Below are 27,553 nucleotides of genomic sequence, written 5' to 3'. Positions count from 1 at the left end.
TGTTTTTTGAAGGAGTTAATCAAAGCATTTTGTAAATGTATTTTCCAGCCATCTCACAAAAAAAAACTAGAATGATAATGGAGATCTTAGGCAGCCCTCCATGTCAATTGCCAATTGGAGCGCTGTCTTGGGATGTGGGCTCCTTGTCTTCTCTGTGCTGCCAGAGGTAGGTGGCAAGCAGAAGACATGTCCTCTTCCACATGAATTGAAGGCCAGTTAGCCACGTCCCTCTCAAGCCCCCTTTTAACAAGGTGGATCAAGAGCATCATGCGGAGGCCGAGGAGCTCGTTGTCTGCCTACGTTCCTGAATTTGGGGGGGGGGGGGAGGGGGAGGAGATCTGAAAGGGGGATAAAAATGTAAAAATAAAAGTGTCAGATTCAGTTCATTCTTACAGTTGTTCATCAGTCCAATATCAACAGAAGGACTTGTATAGAGTCACTTACCTTCATTAGGAAGTCTCATTGACATCAAGGCCAAAGGATAAAGGCAAGGGAGAAAAACAAAAATAAAAACAGAAACTGCAGACGGAAAAGAAAATGGAAAGATAGAAGAAGAGCAAAATGTTTAGAGCAAGTAGAGTTATGATACAAGCAACATGTGTGGAACAATGTTAAAAACACACTGCACAACAGTTATTCGCACTGACAAACACTGCACGCATTCATTTGTACAGTTAGATTAATGTCCAAGGACATTAGAACATCATTTAACAGTTGTTGGGCAAACTAATCAAGGATACTAAAGTTAGGCAATTAATATACATGTTTCCGCATTGTGAAAGAGGCATCCATTATCACACCATTCTTTTTTGGTTTTATTTTACTCCTTGCAAGGGATGGCATGCGTCTTGTGGCTGTATTAAAGTGCATTACGCCAACATCTGAGGGGTGACTGAGCACAGAATATCAGGGAGTTTGGAGAACATATCATGAAGTCCAGGTCAGCAGAATCCTCAGGATTCTCCGTTGATGATGACCGAAATATCCACCAGGGCTTGCTGTGCTCTCTGGCTGAATCCCTGATATGAGCTCTCCGTAAAATGAGCCCAATTGGTATAAGAACGTGCCTCTCCCATTAAGAAAAAGGCAGAAAGTGGGTGGTGACTGACAAACTCACCTTTTCCTCTAGATCTTTGATTTGCCGTTTCTGAACATCAGTTTTATCTTCCAGATCTCGTATTCTCTGAAAAACCAAGTGCACACTGAGTGAAGCTGACAACTATCGTACACACCAAATACTGCTGCCCAGTGCCAGCCAGTCACCATTACAAACCTGTCAAAATCCCTCTTCCTGGTATAAGCATGTTTGTTTTAAATTAGAAGTAAATTCCTTTTTTAATAACTATCATAATATTCTCATTATCAACATATTTGACTCTGAAATTTTGTCATTCAACAGAGTTCAAAGATATGGAGGGATATGCTGTTCACTAGAGTTTGTGAACAGGTCGATGGGAGCTCCAATGTTGATTTTAGAAAATATGATTTTAATAACAGAAAATAGCTACAAGGTCCAGGAAGCCTTCCTAGTTTTGTGGCTCCTCGCAAACCCACTTTCTCTCCGCACCAATCTGACCACTCGTGCTTCAGAAAAATGTCCAATTGTATCATTGAATCGATTTGTCATCTGTGACTCAGTGGGTTACACTCTCGCCGGAGTCAGAAGGTTATGGGTTCATACCCCAGGGTCCTGAGCACAAAATTCAGGTGGACACTCAGTGCAGTGACAAGTGCCAGCACTGAGGGAGCACTGCACTGGTCAGAGGTGTTGTGTTTCAGATGCGATGTTAAACTGAGGCCCTATCTGCTCTCTCAGGCTGACGTAAAAAAAAAAAAGCAGTGGCGTTCTCCCTGGTGTCTTGGTCAATATTTATCCCTCAATCAGCTAACACAGATTATCTGGCTAATATCCCATTGCCGTTGATGGGAGCTTGCTGTGCGCACATTGGCTCCTGCATTTTCTACATCACAACAGTGACTATACTGTAAAAAGTACTTTATTGGATGTGAAGCATTTGGGATGTCCTGAGGTCATGGTTGGTGCTGGGTAAATGTGAGTCGTTTCTTTCTTTTCTATGACTTCCCTTTACAACTCACTCCATTCTAGACCAGGCCTATTCAAATCTTCACGTCTGAATCCAGCCCTAAAAGTCATTGGGGGGAAAATTCAGTACATTAGCACCTCCTGGCGGGAGCACTAACTGGGCGTTGAGGCAGTAGCACCACGGCGAAGCGAATCCAGCGACGCGCACTAAATCCAGCCCACCCACTATGAGTTAGCGCTGGGGACTTCAACGCCTGGCAGATCGTGACGTCAGTGAGCGTGCAATGTTCACTGGGCGCCTGCTCTGCAAAATTCATTACGGCCCCTGCCTTATTGCCTCGTCCCGACAGAGGGAGAGGGAGAGGGAGATGAGGAATTAAGTAGGCAGATGCTGGCTCCAGGGGGTGCTACTTAAAGGGATCATGTATAATGAGTCGCAGCTGTCAGGTTAGTGCTATTTCACTGCTTCCTTGTCATTTAAAGGTTGTATAGTCTCCGGAGTGTTCTAGCTACTAAAAATGTGTGACATTTTTATTTTCGCAACCTATCAAAGTGCTACACTAGAATGAGGTTCTGCAGCATCAATGAACCTCCCCTTTAAGAGTTTGTGGCAATGATGACTTGCGATTAGACTACACCTGATATTGTTTGACACTGAGTGAGGCCATTCCTTGATTTAGCGTTCCAATCCTGTTTTTGAGCAATGAGACTTAATTTTGTGTGCAGCGTGATTCATTAGCGCCTGGCGCTAAATCTCAAACTTTTCTAAAGTTACCGCCCATTCCTGCGCTATAATGATTTCTCCCCCACACACCAAATCTGCACCGCACATCTGTCTTTCCCACCCACGGAGACTGCAGCACCCGCCCCCCGCTTCTCGATTGGTCACTCACCACTGCTCCGGACTCCCCTCTGCCACTGCTGCTTTCCTCACGGATCCAAAGAAGATGGACTCGAACTCCTAATCTTGCAACTGTTTGGCCCGCAGCGAGGAGCCAGGAGAGGCGAAGTGGAGAAAGAGCAGCGCCTCATAGAATGGGTGCGTGGAAGGGAGAGAGTAAGGAAGACAGGATGGTAGGGAAATGGGAGGAAAGTGGCTCAGGGTGGGTGGGAAAGAGCTTTTTGTGGAGGGTGGAACCCAGCAATCACTGGGCCCTGCTCCCTTTTCCTCTGCTTTGAGCCTGGAAAAGAAATCTGCCTCGGGCGCAAAGTAGAAGAGAATCAGCCCCTCGGTTCATTGTGGTTCTGCTCGAGTTCTCTGCTTACTCTTGACTTTCATATCTGTCCTAGCTTTTGAAACTTTATTCAGTCTCTCAACCACAAGGAGGTGAATCAGAGCATCATATGGACTGACTTGTCCATCAATTGTCCCCCCTGTCCAACCTATATTTTTGGGGTTGGAGCCCCACCTTAATGTGATACCTTCCATGGATAGCTTTGGTAAGGATTACCAGGTAGGGGAGTTACTGAGGTGAAGTAATAGCAAATGTAATAACTGTGTAACATCAAGCAACAGCCTGTTGTATCCACCGAGCAAACCCAGACCTGGCGAATTCCAGTCACTTCCACTAATTCATTAGATTTATGAAAAAAAGCAGCCTCTCTCTATGCACCCCATTCTCTCGCACAAATAGAATTCTATGCACCAATTACATTTACAATCTGTCCCATCTGCTTTTCTCATAAAATCTTATTGTTGGCAATAACATGCCATTCTGCTCGGAGGCCCAAATCACAAGTGATGCACTCCAGGCAGACAATGAATGCAGCCAGTAAAGCCTATCCAACAGCTTCAGGAGGCTGTTGGGAAATGGCTCACAGCATGGGTCCAAACCTGGCATGTGTGCAAAACACCCCACACTATTTGCTTATTTAAAGAGACAGTGCACATCGGAATGAAACTAAAACCATTAAACTCTGGAATAACCTTGTTGCCTCTTATTGTAAACGTCACACTGCCGACTCCAATACACTTTACTGGATTCTGTTGCATTGCTGAAATTCTGCTAATGTAAATAAAACCTAATTAATTTTACTCTCTGTCTTGAGAGTAGACCTCCATTTTAAATTAGCTGTTAAGTTGAGCTACTATTTTTACACATTTTAAATAGACCCTGCTCAGATGTGACAGAAGGAATGCTCTTTACTTGGGTGCGGTGTCATTGAGGATATTATGGGTATACCGAGTATATTTATTTCTGTTTTTATGTAGGCAACAGCATGATTACTTTTTGACATCTGTGACCAACAGTATATATTTGCTTATCAGATGCTGTGAATGGGATAGCGTTTATACTATTTATCAAAGGTGATTCTGGAAGGTCCGAAATGAACACAAATCATAATGAAACTGCACAATGGTACTGGCATGCAACTCCCAGCATACATTGCAACTGAGCTGATGATGTCATGCCAATAGGAGGTGAGAGGTCGTGCATAGAGTTGACTAACAGTGGGTGAAGAGGGGATCAAAGGGTTGCTTAGATACAGTCTTGCCACAGAAGCCCTTCACAGGGGAACAGAATCCACTTCTAAATCTGCCATTGCCTTTCTGACTTTGAAGCCTCAGAAAGATTGCTTCCCCATGTCTGAATGGCACAGCACTTCCTCAGTAGATGCCAGAATGCTGTAGTGAAAGATTTCCAACCGGACTCCAGAATAGGCTTCACCAACTGCATTGACCATAACTTTCTGTAATAATTGGTCAGGACTCACATTATTGTACCAATCTGTGAGTCACAAGGCCTCAACCTTAATTTTGCAGATGACATTAAGCTGGGTGGCAGTGTGAGCTGTGAGGAGGGTGCTAAGAGGCTGCAGGGTAACTTGGACAGGTTAGGTGAATGGGCAAATGCATGCAGATGCAGTATAATGTAGATAAATGTGAGGTTATCCACTTTGTTGGCAAAATCAGGGAGGCAGAATATTATCTGAATGGTGACAGATTAGGAAAAGGGGACGTGCAACGAGACTTGGGTGTCATGGTACATCAGTCATTGAAAGTTGGCATGCAGGTAAAGCAGTCGATGAAGGCGGCAAATGGCACGTTGGCCTTCATAGCGAGAGGATTTGAGTACAGGAGCAGGGAGGTCTTACTGCAGTTGTACAGGGCCTTGGTGAGGCCACGCCTTGAATATTGTGTGCAGTTTTGGTCTCCTAATCTGAGGAAGGACATTCTTGCTATTGAGGGAGTGCAGCGAAGGTTCACCAGACTGATTCTCAGGATGGCAGGACTGACATATGAAGAAAGACTGGATCGACTAGGCTTATATTCACTGGAATTTAGAAGAATGAGAGGGGATCTCATAGAAACATATAAAATTCTGATGGGATTGGACAGGTTAGATGCAGGAAGAATGTTCCCAATGTTGGGGAAGTCCAGAAGCAGGGATAGGGGGTAAGCCACTTAGGACCAAGATGAGGAGAAGCTTCTTCACTCAGAGAATTGTGAACCTGTGGAATTCTCTACCACAGAAAGTTGTTGAGGTCAGTTCGTTAGATATATTCAAAATGGAGTTAGATGTGACCCTTACGGCTAAAGGGATCAAAGGGAATTGGAGAGAAAGCAGGAATGGGGTACTGAAGTTGCATGATCAGCCATGATCTTATTGAATGGTGGTGCAGGCTCGAAGGGCTGAATGGCCTACTCCTGCACCTATTTTCTATTCTATTCTAACCTAAAAAGGGGCTAGTGTACCTTCTTCCAGTGTAACCCATGGCTCATTGAATAGCACTCTCGCATCTAAATCAGAAGGTTGTGGGTTCAAATCCCTCTCCAGTGCATACACAAATCTGGGCTGACATTGCAGTTCAGCACTGAGGGAGTGGTGCACTGTTGGAGGTGCTGTCATTGGGATAAGACTTTAAATTGAGGCCCCGTCTGTTCTCTCATGTGAATGACAAAAGTTCCCATGGTACTATTTCGAAGAAGAGCAGTGGACTTAACGTGCTGTCCTCAATCAACATCACTAAAAATAGATTATCTGGTTATGTAGTGAAGCTTTCTGTGAATACATTTTCTGCCTACATTACAACAGTGACTGGAGGCCACATCTGGAGTACTGCGTACAGTTTTGGTCTCCGTATTTAAGGAAGGATATACTTACATTGGAGGCAGTTCAGAGAAGGTTCACAAAGTTGATTTCTGAGATGAGGGGGTTGACTTATGAAAAAAGGTTGAGCAAGTTGAGCCAGTACTCAGTGGAGTTTAGAAGAATGAGAGGTGATCTTAGTGAAACGTATAAGATTCTGATTATTTATTTTTAATTACTTCCTAATTACTTGCTGTACCTCTATGCTAACGTTTTGTGTTTCATGTGCAAGGACCCCCAGATCCCTCTGTACTGGCCCTGAAATTCCGATGTCCCGGGTCTGTACAAAGTTCCTACGGACCCGGGAAGGCATCGGAAAAGCCCATTTTCAGCGCGCAATGCGCATGCGCTGAAAACCAGCTTTTCCGATCTGTCAAGTTTCTGGCTTGACAGATCTCGCGCATATCGGGAGCAAGGACACTTGCAGGGCAAGATTTCCGATACTTACGAATATCTTGCCCAGCAAATGTCCTTTAAAATGTTCCTGTACGCCTGCTTTTTCAGGTGCAAGTGTTTAAAAATACATAAAAACATTAAAATTAAATTAAATAAACACATATGAAAACATACTTTATTGTTAAAAATCCTCCCCACTATGGTAAGTTTATTTTAAGGCATCTTTAAAAAAAGTCGGGAAAATATTTTTTTTATAATAACTTTAATTTAAATGATTCTTAAATATGTCGTCTGTTTTTCTATTTTTTATTGATTTTTTGTATGTTGGGGGGCGGGGTTTCTCATTCATAATAATGGGAACTCCAACTTACGGAGTTCCCATTATCATGAATGAGAAAATACTATACCTTGATTGGCTGCCCAGAGCCATGTGACTACAGCTCCAGCCCTGGAGTGCACGCGCTCCGATGCGTAGGAGTGAAGGCCTCAGGCTCGGAAGTTCGAGCGGGTGCAGCAGCAACAGGTAAGTGCGCAGTTTTTTTTACCTTTTTTCTTTAGTTTGCCCATGGGAAGACCTCTATCGGAATTTCAGGCCCACTGTTTTTTGTAACAATTGTGTCAATTATTTTACCATTCTAAATTCTTATGCCCCCACCTATAATGGAAATGCCCTGTGTAAATCATCATCATCATAGGCAATCCCTCGGGCTCGATTGGAGCCTCAGTTTAACGTTCGTTCCTGTAAAGTCCTGACCCTGCAGTACAGACCTACACGAGGCACATGCTAAATTCAAGGTCACTCAGGACCTGCACCTTTATTTCACAGCTCTCGAGTCTCACACTTGCCTGAGACCTGCGGGTGCAGGACATTCTAAAAAGGGAGGGAGAACAGCCAGTTGTCGTGCTGCACGTTGGTACCAATGACATAGGTAAAAAAAAGGATGAGTTCCTACGAAATGAATTTAAGGAGCTAGGAGCTAAATTAAAAAGTAGGACCTCAAAAGTAGTAATCTCGGGATTGCTACCAGTGCCACGTGCTAGTCAGAGTAGGAATCGCAGGATAGCTCAGATGAATACGTGGCTTGAGCAATGGTGCAGCAGGGAGGGATTCAAATTCCTGGGGCATTGGAACCGGTTCTGGGGGAGGTGGGACCAGTACAATCCGGACGGTCTGCACCTGGGCAGAATCGGAACCAATGTCCTCGGGGCAGTGTTTGCTAGTGCTGTTGGGGAGGAGTTAAACTAATATGGCAGGGGGATGGGAACCAATGCAGGGAGATAGAGGGAAACAAAAAGGAGGCAAAAACAAAAGACAGAAAGGAGATGAGGAAAAGTGGAGGGCAGAGAAACCCAAGGCAAAGAACAAAAAGGGCCATTGTACAGCAAAATTCTAAAAGGACAGAGGATGTTAAAAAAACAAGCCTAAAGGCTTTGTGTCTTAATGCAAGGAGTATCCACAATAAGGTGGATGAATTAACTGTGCAAATAGATGTTAACAAATATGATGTGATTGGGATTACGGAGATGTGGCTCCAGGATGATCAGGGCTGGGAACTCAACATCCAGGGGTATTCAATATTCAGGAAGGATAGAATAAAAGGAAAAGGAGGTGGGGTAGCATTGCTGGTTAAGGAGGAGATTAAGGCAATAGTTAGGAAGGACATTAGCTTGGATGATGTGGAATCTATATGGGTAGAGCTGCAGAACACCAAAGAGCAAAAAACGTTAGTGGGAGTTGTGTACAGACCTCCAAACAGTAGTAGTGATGTTGGCGAGGGCATCAAACATGAAATTAGGGGTGCGTGCAATAAAGGTGCAGCAGTTATAATGGGTGACTTTAATATGCACATAGATTGGGCTAACCAAACTGGAAGCAATACGATGGAGGAGGATTTTCTGGAGTGCATAAGGGATGGTTTTTTAGACCAATATGTTGAGGAACCAACTAGGGGGGAGGCCATCTTAGACTGGGTGTTATGTAATGAGAGAGGATTAATTAGCAATCTCGTTGTGCGAGGCCCCTTGGGGAAGAGTGACCATAATATGGTGGAATTCTGCATTGGGATGGAGAATGAAACAGTTAATTCAGAGACCATGGTCCAGAACTTAAAGAAGGCTAACTTTGAAGGTATGAGGCGTGAATTGGCTGGGATGGATTGGCGAATGATACTTAAGGGGTTGACTGTGGATGGGCAATGGCAGACATTTAGAGACCGCATGGATGAACTACAACAATTGTACATCCCTGTCTGGCATAAAAATAAAAAAGGGAAGGTGGCTCAACCGTGGCTATCAAGGGAAATCAGGGATAGTATTAAAGCCAAGGAAATGGCATACAAATTGGCCAGAAATAGCAGCGAACCTGGGGACTGGGAGAAATTTAGAACTCAGCAGAGGAGGACAAAGGGTTTGATTAGGGCAGGGAAAATGGAGTACGAGAAGAAGCTTGCAGGGAACATTAAGACGGATTGCAAAAGTTTCTATAGATATGTAAAGAGAAAAAGGTTAGTAAAGACAAACGTAGGTCCCCTGCAGTCAGAATCAGGGGAAGTCATAACGGGGAACCAAGAAATGGCGGACCAATTGAACAAGTACTTTGGTTCGGTATTCACGAAGGAGGACACGAACAACCTTCCGGTTATAAAAGGGGTCGGGGGGTCTAGTAAGGAGGAGGAACTGAGGGAAATCCTTATTAGCCGGGAAATTGTGTTGGGGAAATTGATGGGATTGAAGGCCGATAAATCCCCAGGGCCTGATGGACTGCATCCCAGAGTACTTAAGGAGGTGGCCTTGGAAATAGTGGATGCGTTGACAGTCATTTTCCAACATTCCATTGACTCTGGATCAGTTCCTATGGAGTGGAGGGTAGCCAATGTAACCCCACTTTTTAAAAAAGGAGGGAGAGAGAAAACAGGGAATTATAGACCGGTCAGCCTGACATCGGTAGTGGGTAAAATGATGGAATCAATTATTAAGGATGTCATAGCAGTGCATTTGGAAAGAGGTAATATGATAGGTCCAAGTCAGCATGGATTTGTGAAAGGGAAATCATGCTTGACAAATCTTCTGGAATTTTGTGAGGATGTTTCCAGTAGAGTGGATAAGGGAGAACCAGTTGATGTGGTATATTTGGACTTTCAGAAGGCGTTCGACAAGGTCCCACACAAGAGATTGATGTGCAAAGTTAGAGCACATGGGATTGGGGGTAGTGTACTGACATGGATTGAGAACTGGTTGTCAGACAGGAAGCAAAGAGTAGGAGTAAATGGGTACTTTTCAGAATGGCAGGCAGTGACTAGTGGGGTACCGCAAGGTTCTGTGCTTGGGCCCCAGCTGTTTACACTGTACATTAATGATTTAGATGAGGGGATTAAATGTAGTATCTCCAAATTTGCGGATGACACTAAGTTGGGTGGCAGTGTGAGCTGCGAGGAGGATGCTGTGAGGCTGCAGAGCGACTTGGATAGGTTAGGTGAGTGGGCAAATGCATGGCAGATGAAGTATAATGTGGATAAATGTGAGGTTATCCACTTTGGTGGTAAAAACAGAGAGACCGACTATTATCTGAATGGTGACAGATTAGGAAAAGGGGAGGTGCAAAGAGACCTGGGTGTCATGGTACATCAGTCATTGAAGGTTGGCATGCAGGTGCAGCAGGCGGTTAAGAAAGCAAATGGCATGTTGGCCTTAATAGCAAGGGGATTTGAGTACAGAGGCAGGGAGGTGTTGCTACAGTTGTACAGGGCATTGGTGAGGCCACACCTGGAGTATTGTGTACAGTTTTGGTCTCCTAACCTGAGGAAGGACATTCTTGCTATTGAGGGAGTGCAGCGAAAGTTCACCAGACTGATTCCCGGGATGGCGGGACTGACCTATCAAGAAAGACTGGATCAACTGGGCTTGTATTCACTGGAGTTCAGAAGAATGAGAGGGGATCTCATAGAAACATTTAAAATTCTGACTGGGTTAGACAGGTTAGATGCAGGAAGAATGTTCCCAATGTTGGGGAAGTCCAGAACCAGAGGTCACAGTCTAAGGAGAAGGGGTAAGCCATTTAGGACCGAGATGCGGAGGAACTTCTTCACCCAGAGAGTGGTGAACCTGTGGAATTCTCTACCACAGAAAGTTGTTGAGGCCAATTCACTAAATATATTCAAAAAGGAGTTAGATGAGGTCCTTACTACTAGGGGGATCAAGGGGTATGGCGAGAAAGCAGGAATGGGGTACTGAAGTTGAATGTTCAGCCATGAACTCATTGAATGGCGGTGCAGGCTAGAAGGGCCGAATGGCCTACTCCTGCACCTATTTTCTATGTTTATATACCTGTGTGGAACAGGTATGCAGTGCCTCCTGCAAGTGCACCCCTGGTGCTAAAGTATGCTTGTGGTTACAGGTCATATCTAGTTACAGTCATGTATAGCATGGTGAGATAGTTATGTACAGTAGTGTGAGATACATGACATCACCCTCCCCCAAGGTCTTATTGTCTTTGTAGATTCAGTCTCTCAGGTGGTCTACGCTCTCGTGTGGAGCATCTTAGTTGTGGTTCAGTTGTTTGCCTTGGTGCTTGTTTTTCTTTCGGTGTGATTGCTGGTATCTCGCCTGGGCTGTCTGTTTCGTTCAGTATGATTGCTGGTATCTCGCCTGGGCTGTATGTTGAGACTGCCCTTTCCTCAGGTTGTTCCCTCTCTCTGTCCACCAGGTGTCGTGTGAGTTCCATATTGTAGTCTGCCTCTGGTTCTGCAGTATTGTTGGTGAATCTACTTTTTACTTGGTCTACATGCCTCCGGTAGGTTTGGCCATTGTCCATTTGTACAACCAGTAGCCTGTTTCCTTCCTTGCCTGTTACTGTCCCTGCAAGCCATTTGGGACCCCGACCATAGTTTAGCACAAACACTTTGTCCCCGATCTCAGTCCACCTACCCCTCGAATTTCGGTCATGGTACTCAGTTAGCTTCCGGCGTGTTGCCTCAACAATTGCATGTCTGGGAAGATTAACGAGAGCCTAGTCTTTAACATCCATTTCATCAATAGTTGCACGGGGGGAACCCCAGTCAGTGAGTGCGGACGAGATCTATATGCCAGCAGCAGTCGCGACAGGCGGCTCTGCAGCGTGGGACCTTGGATTTTTAGCATGCTTTGTTTAACGATTTGCACTGCTCGCTCCACCTGGCCATTGGAGGCCGGCTTGAACGGTGCCGTCTTAACGTGATTTATGCCGTGGTCAACTATAAAATCTTGAAATTCTGCGCTGGTGAAGCACAGACCATTATCACTGACCAATATGTCAGGAATTCCGTGCGTTGCAAACATGGTTCTAAGGCTCTCCACAGTGCTGGAGGTGATGCTCGAGTTTAAAATGGTGTACTCGATCCACTTTGGAAATGCATCGACGACTACGAGGAACATTTTGCCCATGAATAGGCCCACATAGTCTACGTGCACCCGCGACCACGGTTTGGTGGGTCAGGGGCTCAGGTGGGCCTCCCTGGGGGCATTACTGAGTTGGGCACAAATGGTGCACCGCAGGACGCAGAGCTCCAAGTCCGCATCAATGCCAGCCCACCAGACGTGGGATCTGGCTATGGCCTTCATAAGGACGATCCCCAGGTGCTCGCGGTGGAGCTCCCGGACAAATGCCTCTCTGCCTCGCAGAGGCATAACTACTCGGCTGTCCCACATCAGGCAGTCGGCCTGTAGTGATAGTTCATGCATGCGCCTATGAAAAGGTTTGATCTCCTCGGGGCAGGCATCGCGAGCCTCTGCCCAGTCACCAGTTAAAACACATCTTTTGACTAAGGATAACGTGGGGTCGTTGGTTGTCCAGGCTCTGATTTGGCGAGCCGTCATGGGCGAACCTGTGGATTCAAAGGCATTGATTGTCATGACCATCTCAGTCTTGTTCGTCGGACCCTTCTGTGGTCGCCAGGGGTAGCCTGCTAAGCGCGTCGACACAGTTGTCTGTGCCTTGTGTAGTCGTAAGACGCCAGCATGAGTGCCCACCGTTGAATGCGCGCCGAGGCGTTGGCGTTTATTGCCTTGTTCTCGGATAGCAGGGACTTGAGGGGTTTGTGGTCAGTTTCTAACGCGAACTTGGCCCCGAAAAGATATTGGTGCATCTTTTTGACACTGTAGAAGCACGCGAGTGCCTCCTTCTTAACCATACCGTACCCGCGCTCCGCCCACGAAAGTGACCTGGAGGCATAAGCAATGGGTTGTAATTTACCCGCATCAGTGACATGCTGTAAAACGCAACCGACCCCATATGCTGACACATCACATGTAAGAACTAGCTGTTTACCTGGGTCAAAAAAGGCTAACACACTGTTGGAACACAGAAGGTTGCGTGCCTTATTGAAGGCGCGTACTTGGGCGTTCCCCCCCCAAAACCAATCGCACCCCTTTCTGAGTAACACGTGGAGAGGCATAAAGTTCCCAAAGTAATTGAGTAGCCCGAGAAAGGCGCGCAGTTCCGAGACATTCCGGGGCCTGGGTGCCAGACGAATTGCTGCGGTTTTGGATTCTGTTGGGCAGATTCCATCAGCGGCAATCCTTCTGCCCAAAAATTCAACCTCGGGCACGAGAAACAGACACTTGGATTTCTTAACTCTTCGGCCTACCCGATCCAATCGACTTAGTACTTCCTCCAAATTGCAGAGATGGGAGTCGGTGGCCCTGCCAGTGATGAGTATGTCATCTCGAAACACAACCGTCCCCGGGATGGACTTGAGCAGACTCTCCATGTTGCGCTGGAATATAGCAGCTGCCGACCTGATGCCGAATGGGCATCGATTGTACATAAAAAGGCCTCGATATGCATTGATGGTGGTGAGTAGCTTAGACTCTTCAGTCAGTTCTTGCGTCATATACGCAGATGTGAGATCTAGTTTCGAGAAAAGTTTTCCTCCAGCCAATGTGGCAAATAGGTCCTCCGCTGTGGGCAGCGGGTATTGGTCCTGTCGGGAGACTCTGTTTATGGAAGACTTGTAATCCCCACAGATTCGTACGGATCCATCAGGCTTCATGACGGAGACGATGGGACTTGCCCAGTCACTAAATTCCATGGGTGAGATAATGCCTTCCCGCAGAAGCCAGTCCAGTTCGTGTTCAATCTTTTCCCTCATCACATAAGGCACAGTTCTAGCCTTGTGATGGACCGGTCTTGCATCCTGTGTGATGTAGATTTTAACTTTAGCCCCTTTGAAGGTGCCCACACCTAGCTGAAAGAGATGTTCAAAACGACTTAGAACTGTTGAGCAGGAGGTCCGTTCCTCTGACGACATGGCGTGAACATCATCCCATTTCCAATTCAGTTTTGCCAGCCAGCTTCTCCCCAACAGTGCTGGGAGATCTCCGGGGACAATCCACAGGGAAAGTCGGTTCACCGTCCCTTTGTGTGTGACTGAGAGCATGGCGCTGCCAAGGACTGGGACGATTTCTTTGGTATAGGTCCTTAGTTTGGTGTCGACCCTTGTGAGTTTTGGTCTGTTGCTTTTGTGCGGCCACAGCTGTTCAAATTGTTGGACGCTTATGAGAGATTGACTCGCTCCCGTGTCCAGTTCCAAGTTGACGGGTATCCCATTGAGTAGGACCCTCATCATTATTGGAGGCGTCTTGTTGTAAGAACAGTGGACATTGATCGCATTGACCCGCTGTACCTCGGTGTCCCGGGCACTGTCCCCACCGTCATCTGGTCCACTTTCCAACCCTTCCGCTTCGTATACCAGCCGAGCTACTGTTTTTCTGCACATGTGAGCCAGATGCCTTGTATAGTTGCAGTTTCTGCAAACAGCATGCTGAAATCAACACCCCCTTGATGAGTGCCTTTCCCCCACATCTCCAGCACAGACCGCTTCCATTGTTTCCGAAGGATGAGCTGCGCCTGGCTGATCTCTCTTGAGCTTCTCTCAGTCTGTAGTTGATTGCTCGCATTGTGGGTTGATGAGGTGTGAACGGCCGTTCATGTGGCCCTTGATGGCTTCTGGCGCCACTGCCTGCTGTTGAAGCCCTGCTCTCCTGCCTTTGTCTATGTGTGGGGGTAGAGGCTTGTTTCACACTTGAACCCCTTGTTCCGATGTTTCGTTAGTTGTCGTACCTGCAGTATAGATCAACCTCGTTTCTTTTTCTCCTGCCAAGAATGTCTGTGCGACCAGTGCTGCTGCCTCTAGGGTCAAGTTCTTGGTCTCTATAACCTTTCGGAATATGCCTGCGAGGCCTATTCCTTCAATTAAAAATAGTCTCTCAGTACTTCTCTCCTTAGTTCATCGGAGAACTCACATAAACTAGCCAGCCTCCGAAGTTCCGCCACAAAGTCGGGTATGCTCTGGCCCATACAGTGTCTGTAGTTGTAGAACCTGTGTCTGGCCATGTTAAGGCTGCTCGCTGGCTTCAGGTGGTCTCTCACCAGTGTGCTCAACTCTTCAAACGATTTGCTTGCTGGTTTCTCGGGTGACAGCAGGTCCTTCATTAAGGCGTATGTTTTCGAGCCACAGCTGGTCAAGAGATGGGCTCTTTTCTTGTCTGCCTTATCGTCGCCCAACCAGTCTTTGGTTACAAAGCTTTGCTGGAGCCTTTCTATAAAGTCTTCTCAATTATCTCCAGCATTGTATTTCTCATCTGAGCCGTTGGTAGCCATTCTGTGGATTCTGTGATCCCGTGACTCGTCGCCACTGTAAAGTCCTGACCCTGCAGTACAGACTTACATGAGGCACATGCTGAAGTCAAGGTCACTCAGGACCTGCACCTTTATTTCACAGCTCTCGAGTCTCACACTTGCCTGAGACCTGCCTTTATATACCTGTGTGGAACAGGTATGCAGTGTCTCCTGCAAGTGCACCCCTGGTGAAAAGGTATGCTTGTGGTTACAAGTCATATCTAGTTACAGTCATGTATAGTATGGTGAGATACAGTTATGTACAGTAGTGTGAGATACATGACAGTTCCAAAAGACAGCGGCCTAGAAATTGGACATCGGCGAAAGCCTGCCTGTGTCACCGCGGTCTTGGGTTTGCGGCTGCTGAAAATGGCCAAAGCGCTACTGGGCAAAAATTCGCACTGGGGGCCAAAGATAAAATCCCATCTACTCCATAGTTTCCAGTTTCTTCAGGAAGGTTGCACAAGACATGAAGATCAAAAGACAGATGAAAAAAATCAATGAGAGCAACATGCATGGGTTTCCTTGAGCCTCCTGGCACTGCGATCACCCATGAGGCCGCTACCTGTCCTACTTTCCTCACAAGGTCAAAACCCAGCCTGTTATTTTTGGATTTGTCCATAGGCCTCCAAAGGATCCAATACATATGCCATGACAAATCGAAGAACCATTTCAATAGCAAATGCGAGCAGCGAAATTCTTCAGTAATTTTCAGGATCAACAGGATCCCCTTCATGTGGGCAGAAAAAACCACAACGGCACTCTGGAATGCCAAGAGTGTGTGTACCTCGTAAAGACTTCTATTGACTTGGCTCAGACAAGCTCCAAAGAGTTGGTGGTTCCTGACATTATTCTCCAGTACTATGGCCATTACACCCTACCCCCAGCCCCATTTCCCTCATATAAAGCAATAGTCAAACTGATGGTACATATTACATTACATAATGACAAAACTCTGTACTTACCTGGTGTCTCCGGAGCTTCGGACTCTTGCAGTCCTGGGCCTTCAGGTACGCCTGCGTAAAGGCCCATGTGGTTTGCAAGCGTCCCTGGGATCACATAGGCCAGGCCAACCAATGATATATGGGGGGATCCCTATTGTGCTTAAGAGGGATTCCATTTACGTATGGAATCCACTTCAGCATAATAGAAATCACCTCATAAATAAAATTTCACAACACTGAAATAAAAATAAATTATCACATGTTCAAATTAATTAAAATACCCTTTAGTTAAACATTTAAAATAAAATTTAATTTTTTGAAAACAAATTTAAACATTTTTAAATGGGACAAAGAATAACCTAAACTAATTTTAAATTTAAGTGAATGTTTAAATCATTTTTTAAATGTTATTTTAACATTTATTTTAACTCTTACACTGGTAAAAGAAGACCTTACGCTGGCTTTTACCAGGCATAAGGGATTGGCGGGTATTCGCTGGGCAGTAGTTGGGTAAATAGCCCAAATCTGTAACAGCAAAAATGAATTTACAGCGGATGCAAACAAGTTGTCAAGGCAAACCTTGACAGACTGCAAGTTCTGGGTTTTCACTCATGCTCATCGTTGTACTTGCGGGGCACTTACGACAGCGTTTACAGCACAGAACAGGCCATTCAGCCCAACTGGTCCATGTTGGTGTTTATGCTCCACATGAACCTGCTCCCACCTTACTTCAACTCACCCTATCAGCACATTCTTCTATTCCTTTCTCCCTCCTACTTATCGAGCTTCTCATTAAATGCATCTATGCAATTCACCTCAACTATTCCTTGTGGTAGAGAGTTCCATATTCTCACCACTCTGAGTAAAGAAGTTTCTCCTGAATTCCCTGTTGGATTTATTGGATAGATCATTCTCCCCAGGATATACTTTTCATCAATGACTGCTGTCCAGCCTTTCTGGATTTTATAGAACTTAGTCTGTCAGGTACAATTTGCAAGCTCAATTTGTGATACTGGACCAGCATCTCAGAAGCTGTGAATTTAAATCCCATTATAGATAACTATGCAATTGATTTCAATAAATCTGTGGGCTAGCACCAGAAGGAAATAGCACACTGGTTCACTAATGTAGTTGACTCTTCAAGCAATTTGTCAGAGCAACGAGACAAGGTCAATAAATACAATGTGTCCACCTTCACCCATAAATTAAAAAAGGGCATCTCTCCCTGAGGCTTGAAGTACTCGTCACTGTGGGTGCCCCTTCGTGACAAGCCAACGCAAGCCCTGATTGGGCTGCTGAGCATGTTCTCAGGATCTGCTCACACACAGGTGATACTCCTGCATTATTCTGGGATGGCCTCGGGGCAGTGGCCAGGCTGCACGGTCCCAGCCAATCCATGGACACGATGTAAGAAATGCTGATAGTTGCCATGGGCCCAAGTTTCAAGCCGCGCCTAGAACGGCGCAGTCCCGACCTGGACGCCCGTTTTTCGCGCCACAAAGTACGCCTAAAAAAAACCTCCGTATTCTCCACCTCCCTGCAGGTCCTCTGGCCCTCGGCGCAGCGCAGCAGGAGCTGTAGGGGGCGGAGCCAGGTCCCTGCGCTGAAAACAGTGCCGGGACCTCTGCACATGCACGCTACAGTGGGCACGCAAGTGCAGTAGCTCCAGGCGCCCGAAACTGTGTGGGAGGGGCCCGAAGCACGCAGCCCCTAGCCCTGGCTGAATGGCCTCATTGGGGCTGCGTGAATAAGGCTCCTCCCACGGCCAGCTCCTGCTTCCTCCCGACCCGACTCGACTCCCGCTTCCCGCCCCCAGACCAGACCCGACACCCGCTCCCCCCCCGCCCCCAGACCGGACCCGACACACGCTCCACACCCCCCCCCCCACCCCGCCTCCGGACTGGATCCGACCTGACCTCCCTCCCTCCCCCCGACCTCCCTCTCCCTCCCTCCCTCCCCCCGACCCAAACCGAACCAACCTCCCTCCCACCGACCCGACGCCACCTACCTGTAAATCTGGTGCTGGGGACGGGCCCTGCCCGAAGTCTCGGGCCCGGCCCGTTCAGCCTCCCTCCCCCTTCTCCTTCCCCTCCCACCCCCCACCCCAATCTCCTTCCCCCCCTCAATCTCCTTCTCCCCCCATCTCCTTTCCCCCCCTCCCCCCTTCTCCCCCCTTCTCCCCATCCCTCCCCCTTCTCCCCATCCCTCCCCCTTCTCCCCATCCCTTCCCCTTCTCCCCCATCCCTCCCCCTTCTCTCCCATCCTTCCTCCCCCTGCTCCCCCCCTCTCCCTCTACCCCCCTCCTCCCCCTCCCCTCGCTGTCAGGAACACAGACACTGACAGACAGAGAATGAGAGACACACAGACAGACAGAGAGATAGAGACACTGACAGAGACACACTGAGGGGGGCATCCCAGCACGCTGTTGGAGGGCTCCCGGTGCTGCAGTCGGTAAGTAGAAAATGTTTTATTTATTGATTTAAAAAAAAAAATTATTTCTTATTAATTTTTTTTGATTGATTTATTGGTTGATTTATTGATGTATTTATCATTTATTATTGATGATGGCTCTTTATTTGTAAAATTGAAGTGTTTAATGTTTGTAAACTTCCCTTTAAACCCCCCCCCCCCACCATTCCCTACGCCTGATTTGTAACCTACGCCTGATTTTCTAAAGTGTAGACAAGGTTTTTTCGAGCGTACAAAAATCTTCACTTACTCCATTCTAAGTTAATTTGGAGTAAGTTTTCACTCACGAAACTTTGAAAACAGGCGTAAGTGGCCAGACACGCCCCCTTTTGAAAAAAAATTCTGTTCCAAAGTGAAACTGTTCCAACTGACTAGAACTGGAGCAAACTAAATGACGAGAATTCCGATTTCTAAGATACTCCGTTCTACACCAGTTGCTCCTAAAAAACAGGAGCAAATCATGTGGAAACTTGGGGCCCATGAAAGTAACATTTTAATAAGCTGCAAAACAAAGGTGAGCCTGTGCAGCTAATATTTGTACATCAATGCTGACGAGCAGACAGATGCCTGGAAATGCTGACCGTCAGTGTTAAACACCCATGCAAAAAAATACACCAATCTTTGGGTGTGAAGGATTTCTACCTTATAACTTCTTTAAAAATAAGACACTACCTTATAACTTCTTTAAAAATAAGACACTACCTTATAACTTCTTTAAAAATTCTATCTTATAACTTCTTTAAAAGTAAGACAAGCCAGATTTAGAAATCCTAACTATGAAAGAATTCTAACCTTCAAGGACTGAACTTGGATAAGTTACTTTATTAACTTCTTAAAACAGGACAATTGTTGAAATAAGCAGCCACCTTGAATGGCCTAATCTGGATTGCTCATCATAAACAAATGGCATCTGTCCTCTTGATTACAGATGGCAAACCGAACAATGAACACATGTACACACACTAGTTAGTTCAGTTAAATTAGCAAAATGTCAAGTATCTTGCATAAACAAGACTAAAGTTTTGGGACCATGGAGAAGTTATTGGATAACTTTTTAAAAATGACACATCATGTAACAAACACTCAAGTGCCCATCGCACAAGCAAATGATATCTGTCCTTTGAACATAGATGGTTAACTCACAGTAGTTATGTATTGATACAGAAGCTAGGAATGCAAGGGTCAGCACGAAAATAACTAAGTGATAATTAATTTGAGACCTTATGAAACACAACCAAAAAAGATATAAAATGTTGAAGGCTCAAATGAGAAAGCTAATGGGCAGAAGCGTTTTTCGATGACAGAGCAAGGCAGCAGGCACGTGCTTGTTCTGTGGTTCCCTACTCTTCTCGGGGATTGAAGGCAACTGCTACATTGATAATTGATGAATACCCTGCTTAAACAATTCTAAGAACTGTAATACTGTAATGAAGTTTAGATTAAAAAGTAACATTCTCTGCTAGAAATAAGATTGTATTTTTTACCTTTTTTAGAACTGTTAACGTTGTGATTGACTGACTCACCAACTGTAAATTGCAGATCGGTTCTTTAAATAAACCTCTATATATTTTTGAATTGTCTCTCATAGGCTTCTGTAAAATTCACTCACGAACCACGTCTCAAGTACACTCTTTTGGTGAAGAGATACATTACTGAGGAGATATCCCGGACCCTTACAATATCCGGGACATTATAATCTGGCTACAACTTGCTAACAAGTGCTGTAGAAATATAGAAACATAGAAATTAGGTGCAGGAGCAGGCCATTCGGCCCTTCGAGCCTGCACCGCCATTGATTAAGATCATGGCTGATCATTCAACCTCAGTATCCCTTTCCTGCTTTCTCTCTATACCCCTTGATCCCTTTGGCCGTAAGGGCCATATCTAACTCCCTTTTGAATATATCTAACGAATTGGCCTCAACAACTTTCTGCGGTAGAGAATTCCACAGGTTAACCACTCTCTGAGTGAAGAAGTTTCTCCTCATCTCAGTCCTAAATGGCTTATCCCTTATTCTTAGATTGTGACTCCTGGTTCTGGAACTCCCCAGCAACAGGAACATTCTTCATGCCTCTAACCTGTCCAATCCCGTCAGAATTGTATATGTTTCTATGAGATCCCCTTGCATTCTTCTGAACTCCAGTGGATACAAGCTCAGTCGATCCAGTCTCTCCTCATATGTCAGTCCAGCCATCCCAGGACTCAATTTGGTGAACTTTCACTGCACTCCCTCAATAGCAAGAATGTCCTTCCTCAGATTACGAGACCAAAACTGAACACAATATTCCAGGTGTGGCCTCACCAAGGCCCTGTACAACTGCAGTAAGACCTCCCTGCTCCTATACTCAAATCCTCTAGCTATGAAGGCAAACATTCATTTGTCTTCTTCACCGCCTGCTGTACCTGCATACCAACCTTCAATGACTGATGTACCATGACACCCAGGTCTCGTAGCACCTCCCCTTTTCCTAATCTGTCACCATTCAGATAATATTCTGTCTTCCTGTTTTTGCCACCAAAGTGGATAACCTCACATTTATCCACATTATACTGTATCTGCCATGCATTTGCCCACTTACCTAACCTTTCCAAGTCAACCTGCAGTCTCTTAGCTTCCTCCTCACAGCTCACACCGCCACCCAGCTTAGTGTCATCTGCAAACTTGGAGATATTACATTCAATTCCTTCATCTAAATCATTGATATATATTGTAAATAGCTGGGGTCCCAGCACTGAATCCTGTGGCACCCCACTGGTCACTGCCTGCCATTCTGAAAAGGACCCGTTTATTCCGACTCTCTGCTTCCTGTCTGCCAACCAGTTCTCTATCCACGTCAATATATTATCCCCAATACCATGTGCTTTAATTTTGCCCACTAATCTCTTGTGTGGGACCTTGTCAAAAGCCTTTTGAAAGTCCAAATACATCACATCCACTGGTTCTTCCTTGTCCATTCTACTAGTTACATCCTCAAAAAAGTCTAGAAGATTTGTCAAGCATGATTTCCCTTTCATAAATCCATGCTGACTTGGACCGATCCTGTCACCACTTTCCAAATGCACTGCTATTTCATCTTTAATAATTGATTCCAACATTTTCCCCACCACCGATGTCAGGCTAACCAGTCTATAATTCCCCGTTTTCTCTCTCCCTCCTTTTTTAAAAAGTGGGGTTACATTAGCTTCCCTCCAGTCCATAGGAACTGATCCAGAGTCAATAGAATGTTGGAAAATGATCACCAATGCATCCACTATCTGGAGGACGGTAATGCGTCCACTATCTGGAGGACGGTAATATTCTTGAGTTGTTCTTTTCCTTTAGGGAGAGATAGACCAGATCTTTCGATCCAGTTAGCGTCTTTAGGATTCAGCTACCTCAACCTTAAGTTGAGAGTGAACACGAGGAGTCCTCCTGATCCAGGACAGCCCCAAAGGGGCGAGGATTGAAATTTTTCCTTTCATGGGCTCTTTCCAATCTCCAAGCAAAAAGTAGTATTTTTTACGAAGGTATAATAATGTACTCGTGACAACACGGGAAAAGTCAGGGATGAGAAAAGGACTTTGGCTTATCAGGGCTAATTCTTCTCGTGCATTAAGTCACCCATGATGGAAATCCAATGTCTTTGAACAGTAAGTTTTGTGTTTGAACTTAACTTTCAACTGATCAGTTGGTTAAATTGTAAAACAAAATAGAAAAGGTGCTGACGTTGCAATAGAAATAAAGACACTTCTAGGTTTTGACAAAACACTTTGGTCAGATGAGGCGTTGAGATATCTATACAATATATACCAGACACATTCAATGCACAACTCATCTTTTGCACAAACTACACATTAAAAATCTGAAATAATCTGAAAAGTTGCAGATCCCACACATGAGTCCTAAGATTCATCCAACCAATGGCCCTGATGCTAACTCCACCAGATATTTAACATTGATGGTAGGATAAAGACAAGTCCCACCCGCAACTTGACAAGTTAAGCCAGAAATCGCCAGAAAATACATTGGGGGGGGTTGGGGGGGTGCACAAGAAGCCTCCGAGGCACAGCTGCAGGATTTAAAGCCGGACCAGCATGCAGCAAGCTGAAGACATGGTTCCAATAGGAACCAGTGACAAGACAGCATCAACCTTCCTGGAGAGTGATATAAATATTCTTCCCAAGGAAATCAGGCACAGGAGAGATGGAATAGTGCGGGTGCATGGCAAGGGATCTGCCGATAGAATAAGCCAGGACCAACTGGCAAGAGGTGTCACAGGCAGTGAGTGGCAACTTCCTAACCCGCAAAACCCCTCTCCAGTGCAGGAAGAGGTTTAGGGGCTGAAATTGCCCCGCCCCCCACGAAACAGGGCGCTCCCACCCCGTTTTGTGTGTTTTTACCGTCGCGGTGGTTGAGGTCACCTCTTGCGTGACATTCCGCTCTTTGACTTTTTTTCTCTTGGATCCAAAAGTCGCTCTTAATGGGGGTGGATACACAGTTGGGGCGGTGCGGAGTGGCTGCCGCGGTGATGTCATCACAGCGCCGCGTCACCACGGCTATCCCCTTCACTTAAAGGGGAGAGCCTCCGCGATTTTAAAACTTCGGCCCACTGGGCCATCAGGGAGGGTTTCGGCCGGGCCAGCGGCCTGGCACCCAAGAGGCATCCAGCCGAACCCAGAAGCATCATTGTAAGGGGAGCCATGCTGCCATTGCAGAAGGCCACAGCCTCACTGGACCGCCGAGGAAAAGCTTGTTTTGGCACCGCCGGGCGGGCCAAAGATTTTCACGGCGGAATTTTGCCGTCGGAGGTGGGGTAGATTGGCGGTGCTCACTGTGAAAACGCATTTAACATGGATAAACAGCAGCGGAGTGGGAGGGGGGGGGGAGCTGGTCATCGCCGGGATATTACGGGAGCGGAATTTTGATAATGCGCAGCGTGGCCGCCGACTTCTGGTGTTAAGAGACCTTAAGGAAAGGGGCAATTTCAGCCCCTACTGTTTTTAAAAGATAGACAAAGGTAAGTGTGATGGCAGCAATGTGTCATTCATCTATATTTTAAATGTTGTAAACTACAGACTGACATCAGCCCTAAAAGTGCAGGGTATAAACCATGAGCTGTACAGATTGCCCAGAATCTGGCAATGCACGCATGCCCTTTGGAGAATCATTTTCTATATGTGTGAAATCCACAAGAGAAATGTTTCGAGCTCTTCAATAGTTGTAAAATAAACTGTTTATGACTAAAAGTAACAACCATTTTGTTCTCATGCAGGAAAAGAATCGTGCATAATTAATGGTCATGACAAACAAGGAGAACAGCAGACATTTGTCCATTAATCCAAAAGGAGGAAGTACTGGGATCCCACGCCGCTGAAGTTCTAAGTTGAGGAGATATGGGAGCTCCTGCACCCATAGTTATTTTCTGCAGAAAAATTGCTCATGTTCAAAAATCCTAAAAAGATTGCAGTTTTCTGGCACTCTTAATCTGAAGACCGCCTTACATAAACCGGACAGGAAGGACCCACTGTGTAACCGGAAACATTTGGGCTGGATTTTCCTGTCCTTTGTGCTCCGAGTTTCGCCCCAGAGCGGCGTGAAGTCTCCTGTGCCCTGTCGCCATCCTCCGGTTGGGTTTTGCGGCGGTGCTGAGCGGCACTACCGGGAAGAACTGCGCCAGGTGTGCAACGCCCCTGGTTGTAACGCCGGCAGGAGTTTTGGCTTTTGCCCGATCTGGAAGTGCACCCATAATGACCGCTTGGGAAATCAGAGCAGTCCAGCATAGCTGGCGATACAGAGGAGGGTAAAGTACTCCAAAGGTAAGTGCGAGTGTTTGTTCTTTAAACTTTTTTAGCGATTTGTGTTGTGGTGATGTGGGCAATGTGTTGGGAATGTTTTTGTGTATTTTCATTAAAGGTTCCCCCCCCCCCCCCCTCCCCTGCCCTCTCTCACGCACACGGCCTGGCAGTTCATTTTATAAGTTTCCCATCCTTGCACTACGAAAAGTATACAACACCTACCTTAGCGCTGCGCCCCAGACGCAGGGCCCAGATGCTGAAACTTACATACTAAAGCGCAAACTATTCCCGGCCGGTAACTTTCCCGCCCCACCTCCGTTTTCACCCTGAAAACAGAAAAGTCTAAAATTCAGCCCACTGTATTTCTCTGGGTTTTTCTCTCCACAGGAGTTAAAAACAGGGAAAAAGCAAAGTGAAACTGACCCAATGGCGGGACTCTCAACAGCAGAAATTCACCCACACCGTCATTCACTCTCACGCACACTTACCAGCCCAATAGTGTCATGAGGGATGGGGTATAGTTTAGATAAGGAGTGGATACTGGAGGCTGCATGACACACAAAGAAGCCAGAGGCAGAGGTTGTGGAAGTGTCTGTGAGCTTGTAATGTTTGTAGCTTCACACTGTGGATGTGGACGTATTGTGTACTGCAACTACAGAGTTAATAATTAAACAGAACCAGGCATGTTCCGGAGGCTTCCGACAGAGCTGCCTGCCATGTTAGGAAGCTGTGTGTGCTGTGTTCTGTGAATATATCACATTTGGTGGCGAGATGGGATTTTTCGGATGATTTAAGCTGAAATTTTGTTGAAGGATTCAGCCAGCAGGCAGAGAGACTTTGGAAGCTTCTGCCTTTGGAAAAAGCTACAAAATCTGAAGTTAAATACAGCACACTGTGTGAACAGCTAGAAATTAAAATGACAGCACCCGCAGGTGCAATGGGACATTTGGGTGAATATAGACACGAGCGGGAACATTTTAAAGCATATGTGGATCGGCTAGAAATGTATTTCACTGCAAATACCATAATCGAAGTTCTAGACAATGCAGTCCAGAATCAGGCAATATTGGAACATAAGAGAGCAATTTTCTTATCAGAAGCTGGACCGGAATTGTAGAAACTCTGATCAACCTGCTTGTGCCTGACAAGCCAAAGGACATAACACTTAAAGAGATTTTAGCAAAGCTGGAGCAGCACTACAACTGCAAGCCATTAGAAATTGCTGAAAGCTATCGTTTTGGTATATGAAATCAAAAGACTGATGAATGTATCAGTGATTACATTGTAGCATTAAAAAAGTTATCTATTCACTGTAATTTCAGACCCTTTCAAAACCGAGCATTGCCGGTTCATTTTGTTTGTGGGGTGAAAAATGATGCGATCAGAAGAAAGTTATTGACGACGGATGACTTGACTTTTGAGCTTGCTTGTCAGACAGCGAGGTCGATGGGCATGGCAAATCAATATTCCCGAGAATTGCATAATAATTATGGTCATCAGTCAACCGAGGTAAATCGCCTGCAGGTTCAAAGTAAAAGGCAGTGGGAGCCCAAAGTCTCAGAAACTGGAAATTATAACAGAGTGTCAAAGTCATGCTATAGGTGCCTGGGACAACACATTGCTCAAAGTTGTCCATATGTGAAAGCAGAGTGTTTCTTCTGCAGAAAGACTGGGCATCTTGCGAAGGCATGCTGACTGAAGGGTAAACCAGTTTTAAAAGCTATGAGTAGAAATCCCCTGAGACTACATTGCATGGAAGAACAACAACAGGACGTGGTGATGTTAGAGTTACACGTCATCAAGAGCACGAGGTTAATGGACAGCGATTCGGAAGATATCAAAATCTACATAGATGTTGCGGGATTCAAGATACCAATGGAAATCGACATGGGTGCATCCATGAGTGTAGTACCGGAGTCGCTATACTTCAACAAATTGCGTGATTTCTCATTGGAGAAATCCAAGATAGAGCTGCGAGGTTACTCAGGAGAGAAAATTCCTGTGGTAGTTCGTATCACCATACCGGTGAAGTACAAGGATCAATTTCAGAACTTGCCTCTAATAGTAGTGAAAGGAGACAAGCCTGCCTTACTAGGAAGAAATTGGTTGAGCTCACTGAAGCTGAATTGGAGTGAGATTTTCCGTGTGGAAGCGAGATTTGCATCAACGGATGATGTTATCAAAAAGTATCCAAAGGTGTTCTGTGAAATGGGCAGTCCGATCCAAGGCTTTAAGGCAAGTGTCAGGGTACAGAAGGACGTAAGATCGATTTACTACAAGCTATGTTCCATACCATATGCACTCAAGGAGAAAGTTGAGCAAGAACTCAAAAGCCCAGAGACTGAGAACATTATTTGTAAGATTGATCGATATAATTGGCCTACACCCATTGTGGTTGCACCTAAGTCCGATGGTAAGGTAAGATTGTGTGGTGATTATAAAGTAACCCTAAACCAGGTTCTAGAGGGTAATGTCCCCAATACATTGCCGAATATAGAAGATTTGTTCACAACACTGACAGGTGGTCAGATTTTCTCAAAACTGGATCTTATGAATGCCTACCTACAGCTTGAACTAGATGAGGAGTCCAAGTCATGTTTGACTATAAATACTCATCTAGGCCTATATCAATTTAATCGGCTACCGTTTGGAGTGTCTTCCGCCCCTGCCATATTCCAAGGGGTGATGAACCAGATTTTGCAAGGTATTGAAGGGGTAGTATGTTATTTGGATGACATACTAATTTCAGGGCATATTCATAACAACATATTGAATGAAGTCCTCAAATGGCTAGAGAAGCACAGAGTATGAGTGTCTGCTCGTAAGTGTGAGTTATTTCAAAACTCAGTGGAGTACTTAGGGTACAGAGTAGACAAAGATGGTTTACATCCAACCATAGGAAAGCTGGATGCAATCAGAAATGCACCCACCCCCAGGAATGTCACTGAACTTCATTCTTGGGTTTTTTGAACTATTATGGGAAGTTCCAACCAAATTTGGCTACAATATTACATCCACTGAATGAACTATTGAAAAAGCAGGTCCATTAGAAGTGGTCAAAATAATGTGATACAGCATTTAAGGATTGTAAAAGCAAATTTGTAGAGAGCACTAGTTAGTTCACTATGACGTATCTAAGGAGATTAAGTTAGCATGTGATGCCTCTCCGTATGGATCATGC

The 27,553-nt window shown here is 45.6% G+C and overlaps 1 protein-coding gene across 2 annotated transcripts in view; it reads right to left on the bottom strand.

Moving 5' to 3' along the window:
* Window positions 1-468: 468 nt before the first annotated feature.
* Window positions 469-27,553, bottom strand: part of jakmip2 (janus kinase and microtubule interacting protein 2) — a 151,520-nt gene continuing 124,435 nt past the window's right edge. For both annotated transcript variants that reach the window (XM_070877305.1, XM_070877307.1), the window contains 2 exons: window positions 1,118-1,183; window positions 469-519 (listed from right to left, as the gene is read on the bottom strand). In XM_070877305.1, the coding sequence (XP_070733406.1) occupies window positions 469-519; window positions 1,118-1,183 (117 nt within the window). The remainder of the gene's footprint in view (window positions 520-1,117; window positions 1,184-27,553) is intronic.

Source organism: Pristiophorus japonicus, chromosome 4, assembly GCF_044704955.1.
Source record: "Pristiophorus japonicus isolate sPriJap1 chromosome 4, sPriJap1.hap1, whole genome shotgun sequence".
In the NCBI taxonomy this organism is placed as follows: domain Eukaryota; kingdom Metazoa; phylum Chordata; class Chondrichthyes; family Pristiophoridae; genus Pristiophorus; species Pristiophorus japonicus.
This window is presented reverse-complemented; position numbering and strand designations above follow the sequence as displayed.